Here is a 27,265-nt window from a genome sequence, read left to right as displayed (position 1 = left end):
GGCTTCCTTTCTTTACCATCAGCAGTGGTCACCAGCATGAGTTATGCATTCACTGGGATTCACTTGGTTTTATCAATTGTAATTAGATGTTCTTTATCTGTGGCTTCTATTTTTGCTTCATATCTTTACAGGGGAAATTCACTAAAGTAAAGCTTCAGAATTGGCACTGTAGCCAGTGAAAGCAGTTTGAGAACAAATCACTTCTCCCTTATTACAAAATTATGTTATTGCTGCTGTTAAGTCATCTAGACGTCAGCATGACGTAGGCCTTGCCTAGAAAAGGAAGTGGATCCCTCTAGGTCTCTAGCTCCCTTCATCCTAATGACTAGATGAACTCAGGCAGCAGGTTGCAAGGAAACATTGCCCTAGTTCTCACAGTGCATCCATTGTATATAGACACAAAGATCCCTTCTACCACCAAGGAACCAAGATTGTACCATCATTATACCACACATATGAGCAGTTTCTTAGACCTTGTTTACCTAGCATTATTACCCATTATTATATTTGATCTTTAGAAAAATTCTTACTTTACTAATATGGATACCAAATTAAATCATGATTCACTACTTTGACCATTGCTATAGAACTAGTTACTGATGGAGTCTTTGTGAAATCTCATCTTTTTCTGATTTGAAACCCTTTGCTTTTGAATGGTCTCATAAAACCATGGCATCTCAACATGAAAGGGAGTATTAGTGGTCAATAGTCCCTTTGTCTTAATGTGGAACACAGTACCTTCCAAGATAGTGTTTTTCATTGTTGATGACACAGATACCTTGTAAGTAACTTGGAAATAGATCTCATGGTAGTCCCATGGCTCTAAGGATGTCAGGGAAAATCTGTCACCAAGAGCATGAGTCTCTCTCTCTCTTTCAGAAATAAATCTTATTTTACTTATTAAATATAAAAGTATTTCATATAAAACAGAGAAAGAGCACCACCTTGGTATATGCTGTGCCAGGGATTGAAGTGGGGACTTTAGGCATGCAAGTTCAATGTTTTACTAGTAAGGTATCACCTCAGCTGCCAAAGCTTTATTATTTTTTTAATATACAATTTGTCATAGTAACTTTTGCCAAATTATCTTTTCCAGGCACAAAGATAAACGTAATGTTCATTTCAACCTATTGTGAATACCATGAAAACTCTGATAGAAATTATCGTTATGTATCGTGTGTGTGTGTGTTTTCACGGGCTTACCCAGTTCTGTAATTTTTAGAAGCATCATAAATCAAAATTTCTCTTTTCTGAACCATTCTTTATGATATGGAATATTACAAAGGCCACTAAATTACAGATAAGAAAATCAATACTATAAATAAGTTAATTATTCATAAAACTGGAAAATTGACTTTTCTAGAACACAACTCTCAACATAAGTCTATAAAAATAATACAAATAAGTCATAAGTGTGGTGTTTTTTCTTCCTTTTTTTAAATAAGTCTTTCTTTTTCATATTTTGTTGGGGCCTTAATGGTTTATAGTACAATTGCTGGCACATGGATACAACTTATTTCCCTCTCGGAAAAACAGCCTCACTGAGGTTCATCTCCACCATCATGTATAAGTGCCCCACACCCTCTCTACGCCCTCCTTTCCCCTTTTTCCTCAGGGTCCTCTGTTTTGGTGCAATACACCAGCATATTTCAGTATCTTTTTATTCAAAGGATGCTGTACATCCCCCAAAAATTTAGGTGCTGAGGGTTTCATTAGGGATCCAGGAAGTCTAAGAAGTAAGAACAAAAAGGGATAATATATTAGGTAAAATGGAGGTTTAGCTCTGCAATGGAACTTGGAGTTCATAACAGCTTTCATGGTTCTCTTTGTAATACTGTACTCAAATGTTCTGGACTTTTACTGGGTAGTACTTCCATATCAAAATCTTTCCTTGTATTGTCTGCTGATGTAGCCCTCTCACATCTACCCACTGATGCTAACTGTGACCTTTGAAATTAAAGGAGCAAAATCTATTCTACCATCCATGATTGTCCTTTAGCTTTTGAGAGGCAAAAATTAAGTATCATCAGACTCTACCCTTTCTAAGCTTAAGAATCCCAATTCTTATTGCTACTCCTCCAAAGTCAATGACTTCTATATTTTGTTTTTATTTCTTTATTGTGGAATTAATAGTTTACAGTTAATAGTGAAATACAATAATTTGTACACACATAACATTTCTCAATTTTCCACATAACAGTTCAACCCCCACTAGGTCCTCCTCTGCCATCATGTTCTAGGACCTGAGCCTCTCCCCTTGTCATGCTGCAATGTGGAGGAGAAAGAGAGGAGATCTGGAGCGGAGAGGGAACATAATTCTTTATTCGAGTGGGCACCTCAGAGTTGGGTGAGAGTGCAGTGGTTCAGGCCACGTGGAGCTAGCCAAAATGGCCGCCTCACGCAGCACCCTTTTCTGCGTCTAACCACTGAGGTACAAACCGGGCAAGAGAGAGAGGAGCGGAAGAAGAAGGGATTTATAGGGCAAAAACCAGGAGTGATGAGCCAGGACAGGATTGGTTGGGAAGGGCACTTTGAGAATATCATATTAACTCTTGCAGGAACTGGCACTAGCCTGAACAGGCGCTCCAAGAATGTCCCAACTCTCGCGGGAACTGGCACTAGCCTGAGGGGACATCTGCACAGCATCCCCTCACTCCACTCCAGAGTCTTTTACTTTGGTGCAGTACACCAACTCCAGTCCAAGTTTTGCTTTATGTTTTCCCTTTTCTTTTTGTTTTTCAACTTCTGCCTATGGACTTCTAGATTTTAACGTGACTTGAATCACCAAAAGATCTTAAAAGTAGATATGGGGTAGGGCCCAAGATTCTCTATTTGTAATAAACTTCCAGGGGATTGCTAATACTTTTGGTTAGTGGACCACACTTGTATTGATAAGGCTTTTGACCTGTTTTCACCCTGGAGGCCCCTCAAAAAGAGTAAGGAGAATCTTATGAGAGTGGTCTTATTGATGCAGAGTAGATCAGAGCTACCTGTGTTGCCTTTACTGGGTGTCAAGAACACTTTGGGAATGAAGATAAAGCGGAAAAATCGATAACATCAAATGAAGTGGTACAGAGATAGAATAAGGTGATTGGGTGTGTGGAGCAAATATTGAGCACAGAGTGTGGACTTCAAGAGCAATGCCTTGTTCACCAGGCTTCCATATAGAAGACTGGTTAAGAGACATATTGAAAGCCTGATGTTGACTATAGGTAGAACTGTAGACGACACTAATTTTTAATATTTATTTTTTTATTTATTCCCTTTTTATTGTCCTTGTTGTTTTATTATTGTAGTTTTTATTGATGATGTTATTATTGGATGGGACAGAGAGAAATGAAGAGAGGAGGGGAAGACCGAGAGGGGGAGAGAAAGATAGACACCTTCACACCTGCTTCACTGCTTGTGAAGTGACTCCCCTGCAGGTGGGGAGCCAGGGGCTCGAACCAGGATCCTTAGGCTTTGTGCCACCTGTGCTTAACCTGCTGCACTACTGCCCAACTCCTGAGGGCACAATTTTTAAGTCACCATAGCATCCATGGAAAGAATGGAGGGCAAGAGACAACAGCAGCTGGTTTGAGAGGGTGGTTTCAGCCTTCAGCAGCTCCCAGGGCTGGAATGGCACTTCCAGCTTCCTGGGGTAAAGGATAAAGCAGCCAGCTATGTGTCACAAACACTAGTCTCCTGTCAATGTAGGTTTTCTGATGACTACATCACACAAGAAGTACAAGTAGGACCTTGAAACTGTAGTTAGGTAATGCTACTGCCAGGCACCTAGTTTCCAATTGTGAGTTACCTTGCCTAGTCTCAGGTTGACTCTCAGTAAAGGCAGAGAGAAGAGGATTAATCCAAATCTCTCCACTTCTCAGATTTCCAGTCCCTGATTAGTAAACAGAAACCAACCATTTTTTTAGGGGACTGGAGATAATTCTTAGCTAGGAAAAAAAAGTTTTCCAGTCATCATTTTGCTGGGAGGTTTTGAATTCTAACTCTCTGAAAAGTACCTGCAGATTATTCATCAGTAAGTTCGATTGTGACTTATTATATTAAACTATTAGCCTAACATCAGTTCTTTTTTTTAAATTTTTTATTATCTTTATTTATTGGATAGAAACAGCCAGAAATTGAGAAGGAAGGAGGAGATAGAGAGAAACCTGCAGCCCTGCTTCACCACTCACAAAGCTTTCCCCCTGCAGGTGGGGGTCAGGGGCTCGAACCTGGGTCCTTTCGCACTGCAACATGTCTCTCAACCAGGTGCGCCACCACCTGGCCCTCTAACATCAGTTCTATTAAGGACACTTGACTGTAGTGATGAGAGCAAGCTCTGTAGTTACTTAGTTTTGGTAAAGTTTCATAACTTATTTATTTATATACTTAATAGAAAAGATATATAAGTAGCACATTTTGTGTCAACCTTTGTGATGATTAAGAACCAAGAAGATGATTTGGCTTTAGAACATACATTTTGCATGCATGAGGCTCTGGGTTTGATCCCTCGCACTGCATTTAAAAATGGAGGAGTAATGCTCTCGTCTCTCTCTTTATCTCTCTCAAATATTTTGATCCTGAGTCCATACTCCCAGAGGAATAAATAATAGGAAAACTTCCAATGAAGGGGATGGGGTGCAGAACTCTGGTGGTGAGAATTAAACCTTTCTTATCCAAAAGATTTGTTGATCATAATTAAATCAATAAAAATATATTTTTTGTGATAATTAACTGACAACATATGAAAAGTGCTATGTTACTTGGTTGCTAATAATGGAGCTATACATTTAAGCTAAATTTGAAAAAAAAATACTGGTAATTGAATTTCTATTTAAGGAAATGTGCATTGCTTACTGAGGCAGCCATTCACTTTGCCAGGAACTCCTATCACTAACCACTGTTGCAGGCAAAGCTCATCTGCTCCATTGAGTCCTCTGAGTACACTTCTGACTGTCGCAGAAGTGTCAGAACCAGTCCATCCTGCCTCAGTCCCTCTTTCCTACATCTCAGATAGTGAAGTCACACATGAATAAGTTTTTGCCTTTGGTCCCAGTCCAAGAGGTTTTTTTTTTTTTTTTCTATACTTGCATAACCACTAAACATGACCAAACCCTTCCTTCATGAATAGAGAGACATGATTCCAGAGAGGCTAGAACAAATGCCCTTAAAATAATGGTGAGCCTCTGAAGGGAGGCTGGACAACATACTCTATTGTGTACTCTATGCTACACAATATCAGGAAGATGGGTCCTGATATTGGGGCAGCTTGGAACATTCCTATTCATGACCACAGAATGTGAGCTCAGATCTACAGGGATGCAGAGGTCACATAGGCTTCAAAGGTGAATGTGGGCCCCAGATCACATCAAATTGATGGAGTTTACAGTCAACAATATTTATACACCTTTCCCATATTTGGGAGCTACTCTCTTCCCTGATCCAGCTTTCTGTTCCTTTTGCAGCCATGACATCATCTCCCCAGATAATAACTTGGATCCACCTGCATGTCAGATTTCAGGCTCAGGGAAAAAAAAAAAAACTAGTATAGCCACAGTCCCTTTGGAATATAACTAAAGTATGCCTACTAGCTATCTAGAAAACAGAGACCCCACACACACACTCTTCATCTGCACTACTCAAGCCTTTAGGTTCATGGTTAGTCAGATATTTATTTGGCTTTGTATGTTAACTCTTTTCAGCCACTGGGCTCCATGATGCCAAGCAGAAATTCCCTGGACAGACAACCCCACCAATATTAAGAATAATCAATCCACCTTCTCTGACCCACCTTCCTTGGAGCTTGAAGGAATTAAGTTAAATGAGATGAGCCAGGAAAAGAAGGATGCATATGGGATGATCCCACTCAAACAGAAGTTGAGAAAGAAAAGCAGAAATAGAAACACAGTACCTCATCATTTGTAACCATGCAAGTTTTTCTTCCTTAACCTTCTCTTCACTCATAGTACACAACACAGTAGCCCCTCAGGTCTCCAAGCTAGCTTCTCTTTTCACTCTTTTGTCTCTCCCTTCATCAATCTTGCTGCTTGAAACGACATCTCTTTGCATGTGACTTTCACATTTCTACCTCCAATTCTGATACCCTCTCAACACACACACACACACACACACACACACACACACACACACACACACTTCGCCGAGATCCAGACTGCATTTTTTTCCATTCCAATGTTATTTTTTTAATTGGGGGATTAATGTTTCACACTCAACAGTAAATACAACAGTTTGTACATGCATAACATTTCCCAGTTTCCTACATAATTATACAATCTTCACTGGGTCCTCTGCCATCATGTTCCAGGACCTGAATCCCCCCCCCCCCCGACCCACCCTAGAGTTTTTTTTACTTTAGTGCAATACACCAACTCCAGTCCAAATTCTGCTTTGTGTTTTCTCTTCTGGTCTTGTTTTTCAACTTCTGCCTGTGAGTGAGATCATCCCATATTCAACCTTCTGTTTCTGATAGCCAGTGAGGGGCAGTAGTAGCAACAGAGACTCACATTTGTATTTGGTGAACCTTAAGGGAGTCCTCTCCTCCCCGGAGAAGTCTTTTTGTTGATAAAACAGACTGGATGGAGGTGGTGCCACAACTGGCAAACTGCCTGACTGTTACTAGCTGCTCTGGTGTAGATACAGGCTTCAGCCCCAGGAATCTCTCCTCAGGGATCCTCTCTGTCCACAAGCCACATGTGTTTGCACTCACCAGCGATTTGGTGGGTTCCCAAAGTAGTTCTGATCCTGTCTCATTGCAGTCCCAGGTGATCTCCTTTGATAGTCCTAGTTGACCTGGGAGAGAAGAGGAGAACAGAGAAACACAGCTGCTGCTGCTCTGTAACTCTGCCTCCGGAGTCTCCTAGACTGCCTTTTAAACTGCATATTTTCTTTCTTTTTTTTTCAAATTGTTTTAATTTTACTTTGTTGTTTAGGATAGTTAAAGATCTCAAGTTTCGTACTGTGGTTGTTAATATGTGTTGAGAAATTCTGGAAAATGCCTGTAATAGATGGAACTATTTTTCTTTCTGATTTTCCTCTGTGGGTTCCTACATGAACTAGAGCCAAAACTATTTGAGAAGACCACAAATTATGATATGTCCATTGTATTTCCAAATATTATTATTATATATATTGTCATCTATGATTTTGCTAAATTAGCATTGGAAATCTTTTTTCTTTCAAGGGCCATTTGCATATTTATATCATTCATGAGCCACACAAAATTATCAGTTCAAAAATTAGCATTGGAGGTCAGGCAGTTGTTCACTCTGTTAAGAGCACATATCACCATGCTAAAGGATCCAGGTTCGAGCACCTGCTCCCCACCTACAGGGAGGATGCTTCACAAATGATCAAACGGGTTGACCGTATATTTTCTAGAGTATATGTCAGGGTAAAATTGCCCTAATATGTGCATGTCTTTTCCTTTGAAGATACTATTTTTACCATTGTTCTTTAGACCTGTCAACAACACTGTCATCCATCTTATTTTGAAAATCAAATATATGTGGTTATCCTCCAGTTTTCTCTTTGCTTTTCCCCCATATCTGGTCATCAGTGGACTTCATATAAACCTGTCTCAGGTAACTATCTAAATATTTTGCATCTTTCTATCTCCACTGCCATTACTTGAGCAACTACCCTGTCCCACCTTGATCCTTACAGTGGTTTTAAAACCACATTGCTACAACTCACCTGAGCTCCACATTGAGGCTGGGGTTGCCTATTGGAAATATACATCCAAACATAATAATTTTACAAAGATACATTTAAACTGCTCCCTGTGCTCCTTGGGGCAGAGAAATATAGATCTCCTTGTGACTTCTAATGCCCTGCATGCATTGGCTCCTGCAGCTTTCCTCAGATTCTCTCACTATGTTCTTGCTTTCTTGCTACAGTGCATTTTATTCATTTTATTCATTTTATTACCCTCTACCCTCTACCCTCTAGAAATTATGTCCCATACTGGGAAATGGAGGCTACTCAGAATGAGCCTCTATTCTAAAGTGTGAGACAGACAGGTCCTTTTAAAATGCTAGCAGCTGAGTCCCCAGGAATTGTCTCTATCCCCCCCCCCCCTTTTTTTTGTTTTTACCAGAACACTGCTGAGTTCTGGCTTATGGTGGTTCAGGGAATTGAACCTGGGACTTTGGAGCCTTAGGCATGAAAGTCTCTTTACATAACCATTATGCTATCTACCCACTCTGTCCTCCCCTAGGAATTCATTAGCTGTAGATTGGCAGACCATGCTCAGTCAGTCCTGGGATTTAATGAACTTGTCTTGTCTTTAGCTGGAGGGAAATGGAATTAAATCCCTCATCTTTAAGTCCTTCCAGAAAGATTTCTGACCAGTTGACACCATCGAGCAGCATACAGCTCAGTAGCAAATTAATCAACGTTTATTGAAACAAGTAACTGTGACACATTCACCTCTACCACTCAGTAATCATTGCTTAACCAACAATTGTGAGGAGGAAATTCTGTGCTAGCAACTGACATAAGAAAGATGACTAGGATGTACCCACTGCTCTGAAAGACTTTTTTTTCATTAGGGAGAGTTGACAAAGTAAACCCAACTTATCTCTAGTACAAGAAAGTTTGGGGAAAGTGCTCTGATAGAGGAAAAATTTGATGCTCTTAAGTAAGAAGAAGAGATGCATCATTGTGCTGGAGGGTTGTTCTTAAACATCACTTAGTTCAGAGAGTCAGAACTGTAGTTTACGGGCACTAGAATCCCTTCAAGTCAGCTGTGTTCTCTGAACACAGGACTAAAAATGGAGAAACTCGATTTAGTTCTATGAGAACAAATGTGTGTGGGCAGAGATGTCATCCCTTCAGCTAAACATTGAAAATCACAAACATTAAGGGTGCACCTATTACAAGCCAGATTCCTTGCTAGCATGAGGAAACAAAGACAAAGAGGACATAATGTTGTCCCTGAGGATTTTTCAGACCACTGGAGGAGACAGATGGGGAAACAAATAGCTAATAATATCAGTACATTGAGGTATGTGAAAAGTGTTAAAGAGATTTATCAGAATTTAGAGGAGAGAGAAATCTCTCCCAGAGGCAAGAGCAGGAAAAGTAGGTATAGTCCCTGATGAAAGGAAGTTGGTATGGCATAAAACTAAGGATGGGTCAGAAAGATTATTTGGATTTAAATTGCATCAGACAAGCATGGCATTGTCTGATGCAGTTTAAATCCAAATAATTGGGAGTCGGGCGGTGGTGCAGCGGGTTAAGCGCACGTGGCGCAAATCGCCAGGACCTGCATAAGGATCCCAGTCCGAGCCCCCGGTTCCCCATCTGCAGGGGAGTCGCTTCACAAGCTGTGAAGCAGGTCTGCAGGTGTCTGTCTTTCTCTCCTCCTCTCTGTCTTCCCCTCCTCTCTCCATTTCTCTCTGTCCTATCCAACAACAACGACATTAATAACCACAACAATGTTAAACAACAAGGGCAACAAAAAGGAAAATAAATAAATAAAAACTTAATTAAAAAAATAAAATAAATCCAAATAATTGGTTAAATTGGTAATATGAAGAGTGGGAGGCAGAGATTCACTTAGGGTGTGGGCCACTCTCCCAAAATATTCGTGGGTAGGTATCTAGAATGAGAAGTTATCTCTAAGCATTCATACATTGCATGGAGAGACTGGGCTTGGGCATTCTTTGCCTATGTACTTTAGCTATGGCATTAGCAGAATGGGTGAGGTTAGGGAAAGCTTGAGCATATAAGGAACTCAGACGCTGATTTCAAGGTTTTTTTATTATTGAGACCTAGAAAACTTGTTGTGCAGTTCTGGCCCTGACCTTTATCAGTATTGTGGTTTTTAGAAAATTCCCTTGAGTTTCTCATCTATAAACAGGAAAATCAATATGTGCTTTTTTGGAATGTTTGTGAGGCGTGACCAAGCCGGCTACTCAAAGTGGCCCAGCACAGAGCTGAGACTATAATAAATGTACTGCTCTCTTCCTTCCTCTACCTGGAATTGAATCATTGCTTTGGTGTCTGAAAGAACACAGGGCATTTTAGCTTTAAATTCCTAAAATGGAGTGAATTGGGTATAAATGTCTTTTGAACCCAAGAGCTCCTTTAATTCACTTAACTTCATTTTTTATTATTTTATTAATCCACTAAATTTCTGCGCTATATTTGTTTCATATAAGACACAAAACGGGGGGGCCAGGTGGTGGCACACCTGGTTAAATGCCCTGATTGCCATGTGCAAGGACCCAGATTAGAGAGCCCATTCCCTGACTGTAGGGGGAATACTTCACAAGCAGTAAAGCAGGTCTGCAGACCCTCCTCTTTCTCTGTCCCCCCCTTCAACTCTTAATTTGTCTCTTCCCTATGTAATGCAAAATAGGAAAAAGAAATGACTGCAAGGAGTAATGGATTCATAGTGCCAGCCCCAGTGATAATCCTGTATCTAGGTAGGTAATATACATATTCCATAACATGACATGCTAGGGTAAAAATCTAATAAGAAAGGACAAAGGAATTAAGTAGAGGGGAAATAATGGGAAGGGGTAAAATTTGAAACCCAGTCTTATTAGCAGCTGTGAAAGCTAAGATCTCTCAAGTTCAAATCCCCAAACTAAAAAGTTGAAGCATTAGTGTTCAATTCATGGCATTTTCTACAAAAGTCAAGCAGTATGATGTAAAGTGTCAGGACAGGTCATTGAATTCATTCACTAAGTGGTAGTATGTGCTAGGGCACAGCAATGTGTGGGACTATGTGAAAGCTTGGTAGAGTTTAGGGGAGCTCTCCCATGGTTGGATGGATGTCTGGAAAGACCCCCCACTTGTTAGCCTCTCTCCTTATAGAGATGAGCCAAGAGGGAAAAGTCTCCCAGACTCAGTTTCTCCTTGTTAGTCTCTCAAGCTCACAGAAAGCCTACAAGCCTCTCACACTTAGTTCCCTCTACTAGCAGCAGGCCAAATGGTTGCCTGCTTTAGGGTTCACTCAAAGTTCACACATCCACTTCACCTTTTGATCATAAAGGAGAACACACTCTATCATACACCTCCCCAACACCAGGCAGTGAAAACCCCAACTTCTAATTCCCTGTGCCTTTTGATATCTGTGGTTTACATCAAGCTTTGTTTTTCTTCTTCTCTACTTCACCTTACTGGTTTAACGCCTATGCTTCTCTCAAATACCTTTGGATAATTAACTCACCTGCATCATGGAGACTAATTGTCTTGACATTTATGTATCTCATAAATACTTGTCATACCAGCTCCCTACCATAGGGGCAAGCTGACCTTTAAGAAACCTGTAATTTCTGACATATGTGAAAAATGTTCTTTGTTTAACTCAGTATAAAGGCCTGTACCCTTCTCCAAATAAACAAATGTTCATACCAGAATATTCTCCAATGTCTCCTTTCTGAGTCACGCAGCCCCTTGAGCTGGCAAGGGATGGTTGGAGGCTTACCTCCTGGTTGTGCCAGCAGCAACGGTTGGGTGTGTCCCTGGGAAGTAGTGGGGGAGATAGAGGTCTTAATGTAAGTCAAGTGAGAAAAGAGATTCATTAAATGGAGTAAGTTAGTATTATTCTAGATGATGGTTTTACTATTTTCTCTTCTGAGCAACTGGATTGGCATTCATCTGTACTGATATTAGTGGAATTAAAGTTAATTAATGATTCTGATCAGGGGCTGGAAAAATAGCTCACTTGGGTAGTGTACTGCTTTGTCATTTGCACAAACCAGTCACAAAACATAAATGCTGTTATTATCTTTAAAAAGCCAGTGGTTTTAATTGTGTTGACATTTAACATGAAACTATTGTTTTCAGCATTTGCTTGGAAGAATAAATTAAGATTTAGATTAATTCCATGAACCCAAGAATTGAATTACAATTCCTTAGATTGATTCTGAGGACCAAGTAATTTGGAGGATAAAAATACTCTCATTGATATCACTAGGAGGATAAAAAAATCCTAATATAGCAGTTATGTAATCTTGGTAACTCAAGTTTCCCTGTCTCTCAATTCATTCATCTACAAAAAAGATATGATCATCATTGTCATCATCATCATCCTAATCTCATATGAGAATAATCCTCAAAAGGGGACAGTGTATATAATGCCCATAACACAGTGCCTGGCACACAGTACTCAATAAGTGGGAACTTGTATCATTAACTGGCCCTTTTTTAAACATCTTTTTCCATCTCTTTTACCCTCTAAGGAGCTTCCACTCAGAATTCAAACACCATGGAGCCAGAGAAGCAGGTGGATAACACTGTGAAGATGGCTGGCGTGATTGCTGGCCTCCTCATGTTCATCATTATTCTCCTGGGTGTGATGCTCACCATCAAAAGGAGGTGAGTCTCTGTTGCTTCCCTGAAGGTTCTTCTGATCACAGGTGGTCTCATTACTGCCCTGTGACCAGGTTGTTAACTCTTTTGATCACTTCTGAGAAGGGTCTTTGTGATACAATGTGATTGTTGAGGTCTTGAATACTTGAGCCACTTGTGGCTCATTGTGTTGGAATCTGAAGGGTTTGTGCTTGTCCAAAGGTCTGGGATATACAGGTTCTTCTGAAGCCAGTAACTTCTGTGGTTTTGGAATAAAGTAATTACTTCTTTAATTAAAAAAATCTGGGGACTAGGTAGCCGCACACCTGGTTTTGCACACATATTACAGTGTGTAAGGACCCAGGTTCAATCATCTGGTTCCCACTTTCAGTGTGTGTGTGTGGGGGGGCTTCACAGGTGGTGAAACAGTACTGCAGGTGCCTCTCCTCTATCCTTCATTATCTCCCCCTTCCCTCTTGATTTCTCATGGTCTCCAATCAATCAATACATTAAAAAAACAAAAAGATCAGAAACTAAGTGACAGAATGTTAAAATGAGTTAATTCTGAATAGTGTTTACATGTGTTTTTGTTATATTATTCTTGTACTTTATTATTATTATTTTTATTGGGAAGTTAATGATTTACAGTGATATGCTTACTGTCTGCCTTCATGCTTTCAACAGTTTCAGCTCCAGGATCCCAATGTTAATCTCCCGCCACATGTAAAACATTTATCTACATCGAAAATGTGTGCTTTAATGTACCCTTCCATCATTTTAAAGAGACTTTTATGCTATTAAATACCTCAGAATGTGGCTCTGGCTTTGGTTCCTCGAAGAGTTTAACACACCAACAATAGGATTTGTTTCCACCTGTAGGAAGATAAGTGTTCATGAAACTTGTTTCCCTCTGGAACAATGAGCAAAATACCCAAATGACAAATTCCAACCTCTGCCTAAAGGGATCACATGAACATGACTGCAGAAAGCAGAACAAAAAAAGACAATGTCCTCATTTTGAGTCATCAGTACGTAAAAGTACTCATTTGCTCAAAATGCATCTAGTCAGTCTTCTCTTAGCCATTCTGACACCAAAATGTCACTGTGTCTCTCCTGTTCTTTTTTATTACTGTGAAATAATACTGACTTACAATAGTATAAGATGACAGGGATATAGTTCCCCACTGCACCCACCATCAACGTTCTTTGCCTCCCTCCCCACTGAAATGCTTCTCCTGTTCTCTTCTGAATCAGACAGTCTTCCCTCTAACTAGGATGTCTTATTGGCATCTCAGTATATTCTTAGTATCTTTCAGCTAACAGAATTGCTCCTTTCATTGAGCTCCCAACAGAACATCTGAGAGTTAAGGTTTTCATCCAGCTACTGATTTTCTGGTTGGAAAGAGTAAAGGGATGGCACTGTGTTAATACTGAGGGTGAAAATGGACCCCAAGGGTTAAAGGCATTGTCACATCATTATAATCAATAAAGCCTATTAGTATTATATATCTCAGCAACTAGTCAATGGATATTCCATAACATCAAATATAAGACTCAATTTCTCTGTGGGGAGTGAGCACATTGCTCATGAAAGTCCACTGCCATGTTTTTTTAGAATCAGATGTATTTGAAGCAGAGGTGAGTTTGGGATTGTCTACCTGGAAAAAGTAACCAATTTAATAGAATTTCTGTCCTCTTTGATAGACCTGAAATGCTCTTATTCTCTGCCACTGATTTGTAAGTCAGATATATTCTTCAAATTTTGCTCTTTCCAAAGCCTGGCTTAGCCCACGTCACCATCCTCTGTGAGCTTGTGAAGAAATTTCACTTCCTTCTCAACAGCTATTTCTGAAATGTGTGACTTTTAGGGAGGGAGGAGAGGGCTCTGTTTCCAGGGTATAACCAGTATAAAGTGAATCCTTTGTGTAGTTTCAGCTTCTTCTAAACATCTGTATCATCTCACATTTAATCAAAACTGCTCATCAGACACATAACAGATAACATATGGTCACCATTTCTCCCCAGAAGACAAAAACTCAAATGCTTTATAGTTGGCACAGGGGTGACTGTGGTGGTGGTGAGAATATTGATAAGTATTTACATATACACTACTTCAGGGGAGAAAATAAAAAATTTCATCAACTTAGCTGGATAGTAATCATTTACAGTTATAGAGGAAGGAGTTGAGGAGGTGAATATGTGAAATAGTTGCTGTGAGAGAGGGAGAGGAAAAGAGGAAGAGAGGAAGAGAGGTTAAAATGGGTTTACACTCTTTCTACTAACTTGCAATGGAGAGGGGAAGATAGTAGAGAAGAGAGAGAAATATATCAACATAGTGTGCGGAATGTTATTGCCATTGTTACTTGTTTGATTTGCAATGACTGAAAGAGAGCTGGAGGAATTAAAAGTTATAGAAAAGGGTAGGAAGTGTTAACAGAGAATTCAAACGGGATTTCATTACAACATGAAAAAGGTACAAGTTACAGCTTTGAAGTTTTATCATGCCTTTGGACTGACTTTCTTTGTGAGGCCATTCTGAATCAGGGCTACAGAAAACACACAGGATTATATGAGCCCGACCCTCTCTCTGATTCAGTAACACATATAGATTTAACCAAGCTCACTGCAAAGCATTCATCCTTATGCTGTCACTGTATAGTATAATAGCATCATCTTTTTCTTTTAAAATTTTTTCATGTATTTGATAGAGACAGAGAGATATTGAGAGGAGAGGAGGGAGAGACAAAGAGATACTTAACTTGCAGCATTGCTTCACCATTTACAAAACATCTCCATACAGGTAAGGACTAGTGAGGGGCTTGAACACAGGTTCTTGTGCATAGTAACAGGGGTGCTCAAATGGGTGTACCCCTGCCCAGTTCCAGCTTCATCTTTTTCTTCTGGCTCTAATAATTACATTTAGATCTCAGAGTAGAATGAGCCCCTGCTTGCTATTTTTTTCTTGTTTTTAATCATCAACTGAGCCAGTCTCTTGGAAACAGAGCTGGCAGTCAGCTGAGGTAAAGAACAAACACCTCATCACAGACCCCTGCAAGCGTCAACCCGGCTTTGACCTAGCACGTTATGATTGGGCCCTCCTCAATCGCTATGGAACAGGCCATGGCCGGTGCGCCGCTATGTTCCATCACTGGGGAGCCAGAGACGACCCGAACTGCCCCTGCGGCTCCAGACAGACTATGGCCCACATAGTCAACGACTGCCACCTCTCCAGATTCAAAGAAGGTCTCGAAACTTTACATCAGGCTCAACCTGATGCTGTTGACTGGCTACGGAAGAAGGGCAAACGCTAGAAGAAGAATCAACTGAGATGACTTTTTATGACAGGTAGAGGAGAGGATAGGAGAGAAGGGAAGGAGAGAAAGAGATTCTACTGCAACAAAGCTTTCTCCAGGGAAGTAGTGGCTAGGCTAGTACATGACGAAGCCTTATCTAGGTGAGCTATTCTGCATGCTACTGTGTAATATAAGATACCTTATTTCATGAGGATTCTGTTGAATCCTAAAGAAGAGAAAGATACTCATCTCTGACTCATTACTGCAATGCTGATCATCTTCTCTGGCCTCCTTTAAAAAAATCATTGACCAGTCAACGCCCATGTTCAGTGGGGAAGCAATTACAGAAGCCAGACCTTCTACCTTCTGCAACCCTCAACGACCCTGGGTCCATGCTCCCAGAGGGCTAGAGAATGGGAAAGCTATCATGGGAGGGGGTGGGTTATGGAGATTGGGTGGTGGGAATTGTGTGGAGTTGTACCCCTCCTACCTTATGTTTTTGTTCATTAATCCTTTCTTAAATAAAAAATTTAAAAAAAAATCATTGAGGGGGTCGGGCGTAGCACAGCGGGTTAAGCGCACCTGGAGTGAAGAGCAAGGACCAGTGTAAGGATCCCGGTCCCACCTGCAGGGAAATCGCTTCACAAGCAGTGAAGCAGGTCTGCAGGTGTCTATCTTTCTCTCCCCATCTGTCTTCCCCTCCTCTCTCCATTTCTCTCTGTCCTATCCAACAACGATGACATCAATGACAACAACAATAACTGCAACAACAATAAAACAAGGACAACAAAAGGGAAAATAAATAATAAAAGAAATGTTTTAAAAATCATTGAACACTTTCTTTCAAAATAAAGGACAGTCAAGGGGTTACTGGTTCCCCTCTATGACACACGTTTGACACTTCAGCTTAATTCTATGAAACCTGAGCTTAATACTGTAGGGCTCTGGATACTTCCAGAACACAGTAAAGTAGAAAGTTTAAGGATTGGTGCCTTCACAAGCATGTTTGTTAAGCCCTCATATGTGAGAAGATTTACATTTTAATGTGTGGTTGTGGGATATAGAAATGTGTCTGTATACCCACACATTTCCAATCGTCTAATTTATACTGGGAGAGTCCCTAGAGTCTAAACCTGGTCTTCCAAGGCGTAAGTCATAGTCCTGCCCTTTGCACGGAGAAACACTGGAGCTAGTATATGCAGAATTATTTTGTTGTCTTCCCACTCTCTCTGTCTCTCCCCCCTCTCCCCCCCATCCCCTTTTTCCCCTTCTCTTCCCCTTAAATCCCCCCTCTCTCCCCCCTCTTCCCCTGGCTTACCTTTTAGGCTTACCTTTGAGTAGAGACATATGACTCCAGGGGTTTGATCACAGGCATCTAGCTTCACATCCAGCGACTTAACCTCTCGACCACAGCAATCAGGGATATCCAAGCCTCAGGCATGAATGTCTTTGGTATCACCATTATGCTATGTCCCTGGCCTTTATGTAGATCTTTTCAGTTGGTGTTCATACATAGTTCCCCTCTTCCTCCTGCACAGCTCATCTTGATTCATTCTGAACTTTCTGTCAACCATGCATTGTCTGTCAAACAGTACCTTTTCCAGGAGTTTATTTGAATTTGTGCTGTAAGAGTCTACTCTGAAACCATGTATCTCTCTGGGTGCACTTTGATTCTCTGTGATTTCTGTCTTCACTCCAGTAGCTCTATAAGCAAAGAAAAGTCTCGCCAGAACCCAGGCAGGAGGGCACACACATCTCAGACTTTCTAGGATTCAGAGATGTGTGTATGTGATGTGCGTGTGAAAAGACAGGAAAAGTAGAAGGAGTAATATCAAAAATAGTGCTATCTTTTCAGAACACAGTCAATAATTAAAATTTTATGTGGCACTGAGCCTCTGTAGATGTTTGATTCCACTGCTTTTATTTATCTTTATTTTTAAATTTGTGATAGAGAAGTCAACAGACAGAGATGGAAAAGAGGGAAAGAGAAACATAATTAAAATAAAATAAAACGTAATTTGATTTTTCCACTCCTTTTCAGATGGAAACATGAATGTCTTTAGGAAGGTCTTTTTAAAATATTTTGCTTATTTTACTTTAAAGTGAAAGATACATGAATAAGAAAGAGACTGAGGTAAAGGTAGACCAGAACACTACTTAGCTCCAGTTTATGGTGGTGTGCTTTGATTTTTTAAATTTTTATTATCTTTATTTATGTATTGGATAGAGTCAACCAGAAATCCAAAGGGAAAGGGGAAGCTGAGAGGCAGAGAGATACCTACAACACTGCTTCACCACTTGTGACGCTTTGCCCCAGCAGGTGGGCACCGGGGGCTTGAACCCTGGTCCTTGCACACTGTAACATGTGTACTCAACCAGCTGCACCACCACCCAGGCCCTGTGGTGGTGTCCTGGATTGAGCCTTTGAACTAGGGATATCAAAGTCTTTTGTATCACCATTGTGCTATGTCCCTGGCCTTTATGTAGATCTTTTCAGTCAGTGTTCATGCATAGCTCCCCTCTTCCTCCTGCACAGCTCATCTTGATTCAATCTGAACTTTCTGTCAACCATGCATTGTCTGTCAAACAGTACCTTTTCCAAGAGTATATTTGAATTTGATCTGTAAGAGTCTACTCTGAGACCATGTATCTCTCTGGGTGTACTTTGATTCTCTGTGAGCTACTTCACTCCAGTAGCTCCCAGTCTAATGGTACCCGTTCCTTATGATTTGGGTAAGAGAAAATCTGGATTCAAATTTCTGCAGTTCTACTTTTTTTCCTGTTAACTTTGGAGAGGCAATTTGACAAATCTCACTCAATGTCTTCTCATCTGTGCCATATAGCCAGTCTCACAGGACAGATCTGAAGATCAAATGAGCTAATGGTTGGAGCAAGCTTTGTTCCCTGTGCCAGGCTCAAATATCATAATGCAGATTATCAACAGAGACATTCACCTCACATACAGTCATCAACCACACCATGTCAGCTCTGAACCTACTGTTAATCTGCTAAAGGCAAGGCTGCAATCAGTACACACACTCTGACACATCTAGCTTGTTCTTTTTCTCTCACCTTTCAGATGCATTTATAAATTGTAATTTATTTATATTTATAAACATTAAATATTAATTGACTGCCTGGCAATGCCTAACCTGAACGAGTATATGTGTTTGAGCCTCAGCATCACATGAGATTATCATGGATGGCAGTGGGGAAGATCTACAGATGGTGAAGATTGCTGTGATGTCTCCTCTCTCTCTCTCTCTCTCTCTCTCTCTCGCTCTCCCTCTCTTCTTCCATCTCTGTCTTTTGACTTCTCTGTCAGAAATTTAAAAATAAACATAAAAAAGCAGTGGAATCAAACATCTACAGAGGCTCAGTGCCATACAAAATTGTTAATTATTGACTGTGTTCAGAAAAATTAGCAGTATTTTTAATATTACTCCTTCTTTTCCTGTCTTTTCACACGCACATCACATACACACATCTCTGAAGCCTAGAAAGACTGAGATGTGGGTGCCTGCCTGGGTTCTGGTGAGACTTTGCTTACAGAGTTCAACTTCTTAGCATCCCTTTAAAAAAGAAAAACTAGCAAAAGCATTAATAAGGAAAGAGAGGAAAATGATGGGGTACGTAGAGATGGTTTGAAAAAGTGGAGTATGTAGTGACGGTTAGGTCTTTGTCAAGATATGACGTAAAAAGGGAATAAAAAGAGCAAGAGTGAGATGGAGAATAGAAAACATCTGAAAGGTGTGAGTGGAAGCCAGAAGTGGGTCCTCAGGTTTTCATGATTACGGATAGAAGCTAAGATTACTAGAAACCTTTCCCCGGCATGGCTGATGGCTGTGGTCAAGAGGTTAAGTCGCTGGATGTGAAGCTAGAGGCCTGTCATTGAATCCCTAGAGTCTGATGTGACTACTCTAAGGTAAGCCTGAAAGGTAAGTCCTCCACCCTATCCTCCCACTACCCAAGAGGGGGGGTAGAGGGTAGAGGGTAGCCTTGGATTTAAAACTTTATTGTATTTCCACTTTGAATGGCTAAGCTGACATTTATTCATGTCAGGGGTGTGAATGATTCCTGAAATGTGAAGCAGAGTTTCAGGAAAAGGAATCTACTTTTGCGAACTGTCCCAATCAGCAGAAAGAGCTGGGATGAGAGCACAAACTTCTTGACCTTTAGCCTAGTGTTCATAGTAATAATGGGAACATAGATGTCTATTGGTCTTATATGCACATACCCTCAATTTACTGCCCCTGAGATACCACTTTCCGGTAATGGAATCATAGTGCCCGCAGTGAAGAAGGGGGATGGTCTCCTTATATGTTTACTGAAGAAATTTAATGATGGCGTACATAGACACCTCGAATTCCCATCCATCACAGTCTTGTGAGTTTTCACCTTTTTTTTTTTCAAAATCATTAAAATTTTTTTTTTTTTTGCACCAAAGCAAACACACTGGGGAAGGAGGGCAGGGATGGAGATGGAAGGAGGGCTTTGGAATCCTGGTGCATGATGGGCCTATGTTGTGGCTCAGAGTGTTTTGCTGACACCTATCATTGAGAGATGAGAATTTTTACCTATGTGTCAATAACTATACTGTTCACTATATGTACACTCTGCTGGGAGTACCACTGCCTGGCTCCCTTTTATCATCATCATAAGATCACTGTTTAACTGGCCCAAAATAATTAAACAGTATAATAAGTAGCCAGATCTTGTTGCATTGAGGCTCAGTTTCTCTATTTTTAACTCACAAAAATCACAAAACTTCCTATATTCTGTAGTTTCTTATCTCTCTGAGTCATTTTCTTTAGGATTCTTGAGTCAGCCTCCTCTGTTGAATTACAGAACATCTGGAAATAGTCTTGCTTTCGGATCTTTGGCCAGTTCCTAGTCAGGAGGTGAAAACTGGGGGCTCTTTGGACATGTTCCCACCCTGCAGATATAAAGACTGCATCTTCCTGTGCCAAGCAAGCTGTATAATAGTTGCAATTAACCAAATAACTCAAGAGGGAGGGAAACTATTATTGCCTACTGAGATAGACATTTGAGGACCTGAATTATTCATTGATTTTTTTTCTCAATCCACAAATATATCAGTTATTGTCAGTATAGCTAAGTCTGTGAAATAAAAAGCATTTCTATATATTTTCCTACAAAATAAGAAAAATTATAACAATGGGAAAATCATTTTTCTTTCTAAAATTTTTTGATTGTTCAGTAGCCAGGAACTAGAAAGAGGTTTTAGACAGTGATTTTTCAAGCTTTCTTTTGGAGAATGGAAATTCTTAATCATGTGAAACCTTACAAGGAATGTTGATGTATACAACAGATATACATGGTGCATGGTGGGGAACCAAAAGCCTTTGCATTCCACAATGCCTCTCCCCTATTATACTTTGGCTACTCTATAAATCTGTGTGCTCCTGGAAATAATAGTTTGAAAAACATTGATATGGTTCACTCATCTAAGGAACAGATAAGGAAACAAAGATACACAGTTTATTCAAGTTACATCTATTCAAATTTAAGATTGAAATGTCTTTCTCTTAATGCAGTCCTCTTTCATAGTGAAGCTTGCATTCTGTTGTGCTTATCTTCTGCAATATAATAAACTACCACCTGTAATTTATTGGCTTAAGAGGAAACCATGATAATTAGTGACTTATTTTTCTCATAAACCTGCACTTTGGTCAGGATTTGAACGGAATTTCTTTTTTCTGTTCCATGATATCAGGGATCCCATTTGGTATAGTTTGATGAGATTGAAACTGCTAAATATCTTTTTCCTTTATGAAATATCAGGACATCTCCATGTAATTTATCTTCATGGTCTCCAATAGGATAATTTCAGGATATTTGGACTTCTTTAGTTGAGAGTCAAGGTTCCAAGTAAGAGTTCCAGCGACTTGCACAGAACTCCAAGGCTTCTTTTTTTTTTCTCCTTAATCTAGAAAGTCTTAGAATATAACTCCTGTCACATTCCACTGGTTATATAGATCAACCCTGATTTAGTTTAGAAGGGCAGCCACACAGGTATGAAGACTGGGAGTTGTGGATCATCTTTAATCTTTTTTTTTAGGCATGACCTTGCTAAATATATATTCTGATGCAATTTATTCAGAAAAAAACAAAAATATAGAAGTAAATGTGGTTTTCCTCACACTGTAAGAGCCCTGTTTTAATTTTTTTATTTATAAAAAGGAAACATTGACAAAACCATAGGATAAGAAGGGTACTACTTTGCACAATTCCCACCACCAGACCGCTGTACAACTTCACACAATTCCCACCACCAGACCTCTGTATCCCTTCCCCTCCCCTGATAGCTTTCCAGTTCTTTACCCCTCTGGGAGTATGGACCCAAGATCATTATGGGATGCAGAAGGTTGAAGGTCTGGCTTCTGTAATTGCTTCCCTGCTGAACATGGGCGTTGACTGGTTGATCCCTACTCCCAGCCTGTCTCTCTCTTTCCTTAGTGGGGATGGGCTCTGGGGAAGTGCAGCTCCAAGGCACATTGGTGGGGTTGTGTGTCCCGGGAAGTCTGGTCGCATCCTGCTAGCATCTGGAACCTGGTGGTTGAAAAGAGAGTTAACATACAAAGCCAAAACAATTGATGAACAATCATGGACCTAAAGGCTGGCATAGTGCAGACGAAGTGTTTGGGGAGCTCCTCCATTTTGTAGATAGCTAGTAGGCATATTTTAGTTATATTTCAAAGGGCTTTTAGCTATACTAGTTTTTGTTGTTGTTGTTGTTGTTGCCTGAGCCTGAAATCTGATATGTAGGTAGATCCAACTTATTGTCTGGGGAGATGATGTCATGGCTGGGAAAAGGACCAGAAAACTGGATTTGGGAAGAGAGTAGCTCCCTAATATGGGAAAGGGGTATAAGTATTATTGACTGTAAACCTCATCAATTTGATGTGATCTGGGGCCCATAATTAGCTGAGGAGCCTGTGTGACCTCTGCATCCCTGTAAGAGCCCTTTTATGTGAAAAAGTGACAGATTAGTTTTTAAAGACCTTAAAGTCTCACTCAAAACTAAGAAGTCATAATTATTTTTTTTAAATTGTTTTAATTAGACTCGGCAAAGAGCTTTCTAATAAGTTTAAAGAACTAGAACAAAACTTGGCTTCCTTTGTAGGAGTAATGTGTTTCTCCATCATAGGAGAGGTCACTCTCATTTCTTCTGTCATTTAAAATACCTAATTCTCATGATTAGTAGCAAAACTTGCATCTCCTTGAGCATAGGGATGCTGAAATACTATGTACATTTCTACAAATCAAGATTTCACATAAATCTAATTCTTATTTGTTTGTCTTTTCTTTTCCCCCCTTTTTGGACATTTTCTTCATCTGACTGCCCATCAATATATAGAAGAAATGCTTATTCCTACTCCTATTACTTGTAAGTATCAACCCTGGGTTAACTTTTCTTCATGCTTTCTAAGGGAACTTGTAGCATGCATTCCCTGCACCACGTGTGTTAGTTTCTTGTATTCACTTGTTGAACTCATCTGTAGTCTGAATGTTGTTTTGTTTTGCATAGATGTTTTCCATTTGAAAACACACTTTCATTGTTCATGCCTGTTATTTTTGCCATCTTGAATTACTCCCTATTTTGTGGAGATATTGAAGGCTATTTTCTACTTAGGAATGCCAAAATTCTCACTGTAGGTCAGTCTGATCATCCTGTAAGACAAAACCGCAGATCTTAGCACCTTGGAACTCCAGTTGTATTCAGTAGAGGAGTAGAAGCCCTGGGGGTATGATGGTGGGAAGAAAATTCATTGGCTACTTACATTATTTTAAGAAGTTCACAGGAATCATGATTTTATTTAGAACATACTTTACTGGTGACAGAAACATAGTATATCTCTATTTTGGTTTAGATACCTATCAGTTTGGTGTTTCACATTTAGTCTTACTGTCAGTGTATTTTATTGGAAGTTATAGGTGAATTCTTAGCTATCTTTTTGTTGCACTTTCTAAATAAAGGTTATATTAGCATGATTAAAATGGATATTAAAAATAAGGTAAAGGGGGAAAAAACTCCCCAAATTTGATACTTAGCAATGAAAATTTGGAAAGCTATATGCCTAATATGCATTTTCTATATTTGAAATATGAGGTCCAGAAAAGTGTGGGAAATCTCACGTTCAGTTAGCAAAAGAGTGGGATTAAAGATTGGATTGCCAGCTGCTGATACACTGGCAAAGTATCTAGTCTGTCAGAAAGATTGCTTATCTGAGAAGAGCACTTGCTCTGCCATGCATTCCACCCAGGTTCCAGCTCCTGAGCCCCACTCTACTAGGGTAGGCTTTGGTGTGACCAAAAGAGTCCTGATAGCCAGGATTAGTAAGGCTGAAAGTCCAATTTTTAGGAGAGTCTTAAGCGGGGTCCTTCACTGTTCGATACACAGGCACACAAATAACAATACTGGGACTTTGGGCATCGATCCTAAGTCACAATTTTAGACCTGCCTCTTCTTCTCTGATTTTTCTATTCCTATATAATCATGCAAATACTCTGGGCCTCAGTTTCTTTCATCTTTAAAAGGGTAATAAAAACTGTGACTTCCCAGCCTTTTCCTGAGGGGTTATGGCAGAATGTATATGTAGAATAACCAAGTGTTTTATAAATAGCAGCTATTACTCCTTACTCTGAGCTGGCAGAACTACTTCTCTCTAGAAACCCTTACTGCCTTTCTGTAGTAAAGCAGCATCCAACAACTTCAGTGTCTGCTTTTTAAAGGGATATTAAGAGTTGGCGTGTGTTCACAGGTTAATTTACCTTAAGGTTTGTGATGGGCACAGTAATTGTTTTGAACAGAGACATTTTAGTGTAGTAGTTCTTGAAAAAGCACTAAGATGTTTACCAACCAGTGTAGCAGAGAGAAAGCACTTAACTGTTTCACTTAGGCTTGGACAGATGCCTTATACAAGTGTCACAGAGATGAAAAACAGGGACTGAGGCTGCTCCTGAAGGCAAACACTCTAGAACTCTTGGAAGTTTCTCATTTTCTTCCTCCCATTTCCCATTTCAGGATGTTCAAACCCTACATCTATACTTCAATGCCCAGATCAAACTCTGGCTTCTACAAGAAATCTTAGCAGCTTGCTTCTAGCTCCATGCAGACATGGTTCTTTCCTCAGAACTCTCATGACAGTTATTTTGTTATAATGAACAGAAGAAAAAAGGTTTATTGTTCTTGAAAGTGTCTCCATTTATGCCTGTGTAACACACACACACACACACACCAACTAGTAGATGTATGAAGAATCAATGAAACAAGATGAAAACTAGTAGACACAGCAGCCAGCTAGCAGGGAAATGATTTGTTCTTAAAGAAAAGAAATAGCAATACATTGCTCTTAGTTATCTAAGAACAATTCTTAGGCAAATCCAGACTCTATGCTTACATACATTCTGTGACTTCAAAGTAGCCTGTGCCCTGGTTCTGTATCTGTGGCTTGCACAAGCCAATTAAGTTTATTCGAGTCTCCATTTTTTGGCATTTAGAGTGGAAAGTGTTTTAAAAGCTTAACCTCACTTGAGATTTTGCAAAGATTTGATAAGATGTTTGGAAAATGCCTAGCACAAACTAGACCCTCACCAAAATAAGAAACTGCCTCATTTCCCCAAGTGTATATACCTTTTTTCACATCAGAAACTATTTCAAATCAAATGACATTGCCTCAATATAGTTAAAGGGGAATTTTAAATGATTATATCAAGAGTTACTCAAAGGTCACTTTATGTAATTCATTAACCATCTCATAAAAAAACTGATGGAAAATTGAAATAGAAACCATATACAGATGATAAGTAACTGGGAGTTGGGTGGTAGCTCAGTGGGTTAAGCACATGTGGCGCAAAGCACAAGGACTGGTCTAAGGATCCCAGTTCAAGCCCCAGGCTCCCCACCTGCAGGGGAGTCGCTTCACAAGCGGTGAAGCAGGTCTGCAGGTGTCTGTCTTTCTCTCCCCCTCTCTGTCTTCCCCTCCTCTCTCCATTGCTCTCTGTCCTATCCAACAATGAGGACAACAATAATAACTACAACAATAAAACAACAAGGGCAACTAAAGAGAATAAATAAATAAATAAAAAGATGACAAGTATCAATTACCAAAAGCTGACAGCAAATATGCTGACAGGTGGAAATGGAAGGCCTTTCTTTGAAGGAAAAAATGGAGGCCAGTATACTGCTGCTCTTTAGGCAAAGGGAAGACATAGGTGATAATTCTTATTCCTTGGTCCAGTCCCCCAGACCTACTCCATCCCTGTGAAAGTGTAGCCTGGGAATCTGCATTCTAGAACTGCATATGGTTCTTTTGTATGCTGATTGGGAAACAGCTTCTCTTCTGATATTCTCACATCACGGTATTCATGACCTTTCTCAATGCCCCACCGTTGCACCTGCAATGACCTCTTCCTAGAAGTCTCAGCTACATTCCATGTCTGGAAAATTCTCATACCTTTAGAAAGAGAACCTTACAATTGTCTTATTTATGTGTCACTCCCCAATTCCACACACCATAGACCTTGTATCTTTGTTGTTGCATTCCCTTTCCATTTATTACCCTTTGACTAATTAATTCATTTGTGGATGGACCATCCTGAGGTTACACTGCCCTTCGTGCATGTGCCCTTCTGTCTCCTTGTCCACAGGACTGCGTGTTGCGCATTTTTCATTTCTCAGTATCTATTTCAGAGCCCAGAACAAATCAGATTTCATGAATAAATCAAATAGGTGGGGGTATATAGGAGATTGACACTCCCTCCATTTTATTTTATCATTCATTGAGTTACATTATTAGAGTTTCTAGAAATTAGTATCTGGTTTTAATTATTTTGGCATATGGTGATAGTGAGAGTTTCAGATCAACTGTTTTGTAATTTTATATTGGTTTTAGGTTGAGAAACATTGCACTTGCATGTCATAGTTACACATGCCTAAAATTAATGAACACTATTGCAACAAGATAAATATAAATGCACCCAGTTAAATCATGTGTGCATATAGATTTGGATAAGGATTGCTACTGAATGGATGCTTTATTGTTTACTCTATTGAATTAGAATCTAAACATATCAGTCATAAATGCCAAGCAGAGCAAATCTATAAGTCAGATGCACTGTCACCTTAACTGGGAAAATACAAATGAGCAATTCACCTCCACAAGTGGAAAAATGTTTGTACTCAAATTCTAAGTTTATACTTTCAATTGTAATTCCAACCATATATTAAGCATACCTCCAGGGGGCTGAGCAGTAGTGCAGTAAGTTAAGCGCACGTGGCACGAAGCACAAGGACTGGCCAAAGAATCCCGGTTCAAGTTCCCGGCTCCCCACCTGCAGGGGGGTCGCTTCACAAGTGGTGAAGCACGTCTGCAGGTGTCTATCTTTCTCTCCCCCTTCTGTCTTCCCCTCCTCTCTCTATTTCTCTCTGTTCTATCCAACAACAACAATAATAACAACGATAAAGAATAAGGGCAACAAAGGGGGGGAAATAGCCTTCCAGGAGTAGTGGATTCATAGTGCAGGCACAGAACCCCAGTGAAAACCCTGGAGAAAAAAAAGGGGGGGTTGCCTGCAGATTTAGAGAAATCTGCCTATGATCCTGTATTTGTCTACTCTGGAACTCATTTGAGCTTTGT

At 40.0% G+C, this 27,265-nt stretch overlaps 1 protein-coding gene across 11 annotated transcripts in view; it reads left to right on the top strand.

Annotated features, from left to right (window-relative positions):
* The window catches only part of PTPRT (protein tyrosine phosphatase receptor type T), a 1,549,072-nt gene that overhangs the window by 1,273,386 nt on the left and 248,421 nt on the right, over positions 1 to 27,265 (top strand). For 7 of the 11 annotated variants that reach the window (XM_060190260.1, XM_060190255.1, XM_060190228.1 and 4 more), the window contains 2 exons: positions 12,201 to 12,336; positions 22,984 to 23,013. In XM_060190260.1, coding sequence (XP_060046243.1) covers positions 12,201 to 12,336; positions 22,984 to 23,013 — 166 coding nt within the window. The remainder of the gene's footprint in view (positions 1 to 12,200; positions 12,337 to 22,983; positions 23,014 to 27,265) is intronic. The other 4 variants (XM_060190244.1, XM_060190273.1, XM_060190266.1 and 1 more) reach the window with 1 other exon arrangement.

Source organism: Erinaceus europaeus, chromosome 1 (genome assembly GCF_950295315.1).
Source record: "Erinaceus europaeus chromosome 1, mEriEur2.1, whole genome shotgun sequence".
Taxonomy (NCBI): Eukaryota; Metazoa; Chordata; class Mammalia; order Eulipotyphla; family Erinaceidae; genus Erinaceus; species Erinaceus europaeus.
Note: the sequence above shows the minus strand (reverse complement) of the source record. Positions and strands in the feature narration are given on the sequence as shown.